Genomic DNA, 8,068 nt, shown 5'->3' with positions numbered 1-8,068 from the left:
TATATAAATAAAACAATTTTCAAAAAACAGGAGAACATCATGATATAAAATCTATTTTTAGGAGTGTCCCGACAACTTTTTCACTTCCGATACTGATATCAACTCGATACAAAATTAGAACGAATCCTCTATATTTGTATTACTTTTATTGTAGTGTGGAATCTTACAAAGTATTGATCAAGTCTAACAGAATACAGTCAACAACAGTAGGTATGAGGAAGACTGGTCCCATTTATTAACCAATGGGTTGCATAAATTTTTAACTTAAACATAAAAATATTGTACAATTAAATGCAATAAATAATAAAAAGAAGACCCTGGAAAATTTCTTCCATAAATCCAATAAAAACAAAATATACTTTTAAAAGGTCACTCAGGTCCAAGTGGTGCTTCTGAGCAGACCACTGGAATGGACCGCTTGTGTCAGAGCGCTAATATCAGAAATTTCAGATGCAGGCTGATATAATCAGATATTCAATTTTTGTCTATAATCAGACCGATATCCGATTGGAACACCCACTACCCTGATCTTAGACATCTCAGACTGCACCTGTTTGGTTTGTCATAATTTATTTTATTTAACTAGACAAATCCCACTGAGATCATAGATCTGTTTTTCAAGGGAGGCCTGGGCCTGAAGGCAACCTATTGTACATGTTGGGGTGAGGAACAGCCAGAGAACACCCACACAAACACAARGAGAACATGTAAACTCCATAYAGAAAGACCTCAGGTTTGAACCCAGGACCTGTTGTGAGGCATCGTTGCCAACCACTGACCTGTTGTGCTGCCTTTACAAAACAAAATTGTGTTACACCTTCTCTGTTTCACACAAGCGGCTCGTCAGACCCCTCAGTGGGCTCAGAGAAAGTAAAAGGAGAACGAGGGGGCTGGGGACCATCCCTGAAATGTGTCAGGCCATCACAGTGCCACCCCTCCCTCCTTGCATACCTTGGGTCACTATTTTTAGGAGAAACCACACACTCTCACACACACACTCACATGCATGCACACTTTCCACTCTGAGCCATGTAGCTGGAGCAAAGGGTAGTAGAGGGGATAAAATGAGGGGTAAAAAGCACATGTATGGCAGAACAGAATGTAAGCGGAGAGCTGCCTCCTGAGAACAGGTGCCTCTGAGGAAAATATTAAATGGCTGGACCAGGGTCATCAGATATCTTTCATTCAAACTCCATCTCCCCTTTGGAAACATTAATCATGCAAGGTTAACAACAAATATAAACTTACTTGTTTTCAAAAACGATTGTGAGAGAGTCTTCATGGACGTCTTTGATAAAACCCTGAAATAAAAAGAAAAAATAAAACTTTGAGACATAGGCACTGAGACAAGAAGTAGGCTGTTAATTATGAGACTTCTCTATGTAAACCCYGACAGCTGCCTTGTGAAACATGTCACATCAATGTTGACTGTTGCTGGAAAATAATAAAAGAGCATCTCAGGCTTTTCAGAAGCCAAGACGATACGATGCCAACACAATCCTTTGGCTGTGAAGTCTCAGTCGAATGACACGACAAGAAAAACTGACTCCCCGACAAATCATCAGGGGATCCCCCATCCTTACATTGATACGGTAATATTCACTAAATTATAATAGTTTCATTTTGTGTGGAAAACAGTCGTTTTTAGTTCAGAGGGCCACATGTACCAGACTCATTCAGCCATGTGTGGCGAGTGTGTCAGCCCACTGGCAGCTACTTTGTGTTACTTGACCATTCACAAATGTGTCACTTCATGTCATAAAGCTTCACTAACGCCCCTTTCCCCAACTGTGTGCTGAGCAGGAGGGTCTAAAAGAAGGGTGGGGCCTGTTTCACAGAGTGACACAACCAAATAAGGAACAGAGCAGTAGCTGTGGGTGGGCATGGAGGCTGGAAACTGTGGGGTGGACTTACCTGCAGGTTTAGATGCTGCTAAGACGGACAGAAACTATAATGCTGGATCTGATTAAAAAAACTACACCCAACAACGGTCACATCTGTCCTGTTTCATCATTTAAAACATACTGCAGTGGTCATCCACACAGATGCCTATAAGACAAATAAAGTTAAAATATTTTATTCTGCTTTTATTTACAAAACACAATCAAAGCAGAAGGTTTACCTGCTTGATTCTGTCTGTTCYGTTTGAAAAACGGATTTCTGCGAATGAACAGGTCTACATTTGTGGATTATGCTGACACTTGGGACTGAATATTTCATTTGCAAGTGGTTTGTAAATAAATGTGAGCTATCCGCTTCGGAGATATTTTGTTTGTTTATATTTAGCTTCAGATGTAGATGTACCCACCGCCGAGCTAAGCTGAGCCTTTTGGGTTTGAACTAAGTGTTTAACATCACATTTATGGCAACAGAAGCTCTCTCAGACACAATTACTGTRCTGCAAGAAGTGAAATAATTCATAACTTCACTCCTAGGGTTGGGCAATATCTGCAAAATAATTACTGTATTTATTCATGTATAATACTAGAAATTTAACCCTAAAATCATCCATAAATTAGGGGGGTAGTATTATATATGGGTTATTAATGATTTGATTTTTTAGGCTTTTTAAGCTAAAAAATTATGATCGTATTATACTCGAGATCGTATTATACATGAACAAGTAATCACAATTAAATGTATTTAGCCAATAACGATTAATAGGACGATTAATCCCCTGGAGTCCCTGGATGCCTGCATATCCTAGTCACACGACCAAATTAAATCACTCTAAGTGGGAAAAGTTAGCTCTTTGTAAAAATCTGTTCCAAATTGTGTCAAAAGTACAGACAGGCTACAACAAGACTATACATCAATTCTAAATTGTGTTGAGAGACCAAGTAAAACCAGAGCTATGATAAATAAATTACAGAAGTTTTTAAAAAATGTTTGTTATATTTGAAATGGAGGGGAGCATCAAGTGGTCTGACCGAGGAAATCACCAGTCTGCCAGGCGGCATTAACCGTATTAATCGTCAAGTGCCAAAAAATGAAACTGATTTTTTTTTTCTGACGATGAATTGCACATGATACGATTTTCCTCAACCCTAACTCCTACTGTACCTGCTTTGAACCCACCATGGCAGCTACATCCACATTTTAATCTGCTGAAGTCCACCTTGGAAATGAAGACGGCCAGATTTGGACCAGTTCCCCCCAGCCCCATTTTCTTACCAATTTATTAGAGATGCATGATATATTGGCATTAATATAGATATCCGTTGATATTGGTCATTTTTTAGAATATCAGCATCGGTCCAATAAGTAAAACTGGGCCAATATTAATGTCTGATATTGATTTCCCAGTTTTTATCTTTGTGTTTCTGTTTTGGGAGGGGAGATGGTTGGTTGAGAGGCATCTGCTTGATCATGATAGTGATAATGACGCTGTGTAGCCAGAGAGCCATTAAGACCCAAGTGTGTTTGTGTAATATCAGTAAATATTGGTTATCAGCCGTAATAGCAATAATTATATTGGATATTGATATCGGTGCATCCCTATTTATTATCCGTTCATTATTCAAGGTTTTTTTTAGTGTTGAAGTCTTAAGATGCTTTCTGTACGAAGACAACTCTCATGCAGGTGTTAAATATGCAGCTCTCACACTCCGAAAGTTACAGAAACTAAACTGAGAAGAGTTTGAGACACCTTGTAATGACTTCAAAATTCAAGTGACAAAACTGCAAGCCYCTGTAACTCACAAAAATAAATAATTGTGAACTCCTGCAAACGTTAGATGTTTATGAGACTCCCATTTACCAAGTAGTCACTAGCAGTCACAGCCCAGTGAGTTACTACTCTGATGGTCAAGTGTTGATGCAAGCGTCAGCCTACATCAGCTACAGAGAACTGCTGCCTACATAAGAGTTGAAAGAAAACACCAAGTAYTGTTCACATCCACCAAACTTTCCTAATATTAACTGTCACTGACAAGAAAATAACGCCTTAGGACAGAGGTCTTCAACCCTGTTCCYCATGACCCACTGTCCTGCATGTTCTAACGTTACCCTGTTTCAAGTTTTTAAATAACCTACTCAGAATTACATCAAGTTTAGCTGAAGCCTCTCAATAACTCATTAATTTCAGTCCGCTGTTGAAGCAGGGAAACGTCTAAAACATGCAGGACGGTGGGTCATGAGGAACCAGGTGGAAGGCCTTAGGAATTCATACCATCAATGGGCCTCATGCAAGAACCATTCGTACGCACACATTTGTTCTTAAAATGTGCGTACGAGTGATTTAGGAGAATTTGTGGCATTCACCAATGTTTTCGTATTCTAAGATTTTTTTCAGATACGAACAAAATTYAYGAGTGGTCCAGACCTGTCGTATATTTTACSAGCAGTCAGTCTGCTGTTATCCAGACGGGTTTTCTTCACTAATAACTTTATATTTCGTTAGTTTGAAGATATTTTGAGTTGAAAATAAATTACACTCCATAATTATGTTGACAATAAGTTATTCTGCTTGAATTAGAGTTATAATTTTAAATGTAATAATTTAGACTAACAATATAAATTGTCCGCCCGGCCGGCTTATCCACTATCGGGTGCGGGGGCAGCAGGAGAGACCTCCTCTCCCCAGCGACACCTTCCAGCTCGTCCTGGGGGACTCAGAGACGTTCCCAGACAAGAGGGGATACATAATCCCTCCAGTGAGTCCTGGGTTTCCTCCAAAGTGCCTGACTTATTTTGAAAACATTTTAAAATGCTTATTTCAAACCCGCATCTGAGACCACCGCAGCGCGGGGGGGGTGGGGGTGGGGGACGGTGTACAGCTCTGTGTCTTCTGAATAAATGAAAATGATTTAACACAGTTGTTTATACTTTAGCAGCTCTTTTTATTCCACAGCTGACCTGCTAAAAATGACAGATTTTCTTTTCTGGATCTCTGACAGACGGACTTCAATCTCTGAACTCGTAAAGTTCTTCTTTTTAGTTTTCACTGTCATTTTCATGAATGGACACTTCCTGATATCTGAGGCAGGAATCATAGCCTTATATGGTGTTTTTGGGGTGGTAATTATGCTAATCTCCTCTCGCGTGCACGAGCAGCTGGATAGAACAGGTGGAATTTACGCAGCTCATTTACACACTTTTCCTGAAGATAGAAGAGTTTGTTGAATCTGACGTGACATGTTCGTACGAACCCTTTGTACGAACAAAAGTAAGAGAAATTTAGGATAAGAATACGAACATGTTCTTGCATGAGGCCCAATGAGAACAAAAGTTGTTTCCTGCTGGCCAACACATAGGTCGACATGACATCAGCACCTTTTATTTTAATCCAGTATAATCTGCCACACAGTTTACTAAATCAGAGCAAGGCCAAGTCCACTTTGTAACATTACAGGATGATGGGAAGATGACGCCATCTCATTAAGTCAGCAGCCACATGGAGACAGCTACACCTTCAAAACCAGCAAAAACAAGTGGCACACATTTTCAGGACCACAAAAAGGGTAAATGTCTGTAAAAACATCCACAAATACGACTAAATAATTATCCAAAGTGAAACGAAAAAAAGAGGAGACTGAGCCACGGGCAAGGTGATTTCCAAGAGTTAAATCTTTTAACACGTCGTCAGTCACCTGGGGAGGGTGGGGGTTCGATTAGAAAAGCAAAACACGACATTTGAACAGTCCGTAACCCAGTTACACAGATAACAGGGTTTAATGGAAACTGTTCATTCAGGCCAGAGTCAAACTGTCACCCTGTAAAACAGAACAACAGGTGAAGCAGCAGCGTGAGGGTAAATATAGGATCATCACTTGTGATTGGCTGAGCAACTGAAAAAGGTCCTACACATAAAAAGACAAGAACACATGGATGCACAAATGTATCTAATTAAAATAAGATTTAATGTAAAAACCAGTAAAACTCGCCCACTGCATGCTCTATAAATATAAAGAGTCAAACTGAGTAGGGTTCTTCTTCGTTGAAACGTTTAGTCTTTTCAGTCTGAGGAGTTACATGTGAGCTTAACCTTATAAGCACTACCTTCACATGAAAATGTAGATATTAAGATTAATGCTGAAGTGAATATGAAAGCATCAAATATTACAAAGAATAGAAAGAGAAACTGCAGATCAGGAGTTCTTCCTCATCAGGGCCATAAACTGGAGGGTTATTGACAGGTTAATGTAGTTAAGAGGAGGGTTCGGTCGCTAAATATGAAGAGAATGAGATGAGATGGGACACCATGATCAGGAGGAAGCATCATCACATTGAAGGCTGGATGAGCACAACAGCTGTCTGATTTAGCAGCTTTAAACGTTTGCGTTTCACTTTCCAATACTTATAAACTAGACAATATACGAGTTGTTTTATATAAAGCATGCATGCACCCTAAAATTAGCCTCGAACGAACAAATACAGGCAAAAACATGAGGATAAGTGCAGCTAGCTTCCATGCTAACTCCAGCTAGCTGYCCAGCCCGCAGCAGCAGTCGTCCTGAATGGAACAGTTTCTCCCTTTGCTAACGAAGGCTAAGCTAGCGCTTTCCCCCCACTAAACAAAACAGTTTCATTTTACATGAAACTAAACTTTTAGCCGGGGACAAACAGAAATGAGGACTTTAACTAGGTTACCTTGTAGAAGGCCCCGTTCGAGCCGCGAACTTCTACGGCCAGCCCGTCCATGCTGCTGCTGCTGCTGCTGGTTGGTGGTGGATCCCCACGGCTGAGCTTCTCTGTGGTCGTCGTGACTCCGTGCGAGTCCGGTGCCGTCACCACCCCCAGCTTCACCGGCCCCTCGCCGCTCTCCGGCAGCTTGTGGATGTCCAGTGTTTCGGGTGGAGGAAAAAAACAAGAGGGGACAAGAGGGTGGAAGGGGGCTGTGGGGGAGAGATGGGTGTGATGGTGTCAGAAGCAACGCAACGCAGAGACGCTGCTCGCTCTCTCTCTCTCTCGGGAAGCACTCACTAACCGAGGGAACCGTTATTGTTTTTCGTCTTAAATCTGTGGTATGCGGTGCTCGCGCAACCTAAACCAAAGCACCACGAAGCAAGCCCGGCGCGCGGCGAGAAGAACCAGGCAGCGGGAAGATGAAAGCTGATGGATAATTAACCATCAGACCCCCGTCAGTTTTAGGGAGGCTAGCAGGCTAGGTATCTGATAGCCTGGATGCGTTTGTTGGTTGTACGTGTGGCGCAGACGCCGCGTTGAATTGTCTCACAAAAGTCGTCACCGGGGGGGAGGGTTTCTTCAGCCAGTGGTGAGTTTCTTTCTCGAAAAAAGCGGTCAAAAAAGCACTACCGCCCGGCGACTGCTTACACCAACCACCCTGCCCCACAAACACACGCTGATAGAGTGAATTAGGGACTGAATGACCTCAAACACCACACCCCTCACAGCAAAGACCCGCCCAATAAGAATTTTTAAGCTTTCTGACTGGCTGAAGGTCTCGCCAATCAACGATTGCTGTTTTTGATTGGATAAACAAATAAGGGCTGGTCTCTGAGCGTGACCAGTAAAATACGGAGAGTCGCATCCAACCCAACCCATTGGTTTGACTTCGTGTCCATTATAATTTCACTCAAACTGAGTGGCTCCCATGATAAATGTTGCCCACTCATTGATGAGCGAGGACCATCAGCTAGTGTGTAAACAGACCCACAATCATGTTGCTAACTAGTAATATGCACAGAAAGTCAATATAACATGGCTAAAACACAAAGAAGGCGCACTTTTTATTTCTAATATCTTAATAAAACATGGGGAGACCCATACGACAGTGACTCTAGCCTTCTGCGACAGTACAGAATATGTAGTTARTAGTCATCAGACAGGGTTTTAAAAGGGACAACCACTGCAGAGGAACAGTTATAAAATGCAGAAATCTGAGGCCTTGTTTTCTAGTCATAACTGTCCATGCAGGAGTGCAGCTAAACACGGCTGGTTTATTTGTCCCCAAAAGAATTTCTCACGTTGACAATGTAAAGTTCAGATAATTTCACTTTTTTACAAACTGGTTTTAAGGCATACATCAGTTTAATGATGACTTTTTTTTATAATTTGTCTGCACTTTTTCCATCCATCCATCCATCCATCCATCCATCCATCCATC

At 41.4% G+C, this 8,068-nt stretch overlaps 1 protein-coding gene across 4 annotated transcripts in view; it reads right to left on the bottom strand.

Moving 5' to 3' along the window:
- Positions 1-7,306, bottom strand: part of fxr2 (FMR1 autosomal homolog 2) — a 23,062-nt gene extending 15,756 nt beyond the window's left edge. For all 4 annotated transcript variants that reach the window (XM_014022936.1, XM_014022937.1, XM_014022938.1 and 1 more), the window contains exons 1-2: positions 6,592-7,306; positions 1,249-1,301 (exon numbers count right to left, since the gene is read on the bottom strand). In XM_014022936.1, the coding sequence (XP_013878390.1) occupies positions 1,249-1,301; positions 6,592-6,642 (104 nt within the window). In that variant the 5' untranslated portion in view covers positions 6,643-7,306. The remainder of the gene's footprint in view (positions 1-1,248; positions 1,302-6,591) is intronic.
- Between the last annotated feature and the right edge of the window lie 762 nt (positions 7,307-8,068).

Source organism: Austrofundulus limnaeus, unplaced genomic scaffold (genome assembly GCF_001266775.1).
Source record: "Austrofundulus limnaeus strain Quisiro unplaced genomic scaffold, Austrofundulus_limnaeus-1.0 Scaffold350, whole genome shotgun sequence".
NCBI lineage: Eukaryota > Metazoa > Chordata > Actinopteri > Cyprinodontiformes > Rivulidae > Austrofundulus > Austrofundulus limnaeus.
The sequence above is the reverse complement of the archived record's forward strand: the minus strand, read 5'-3'. Positions and strand labels throughout refer to the sequence as shown.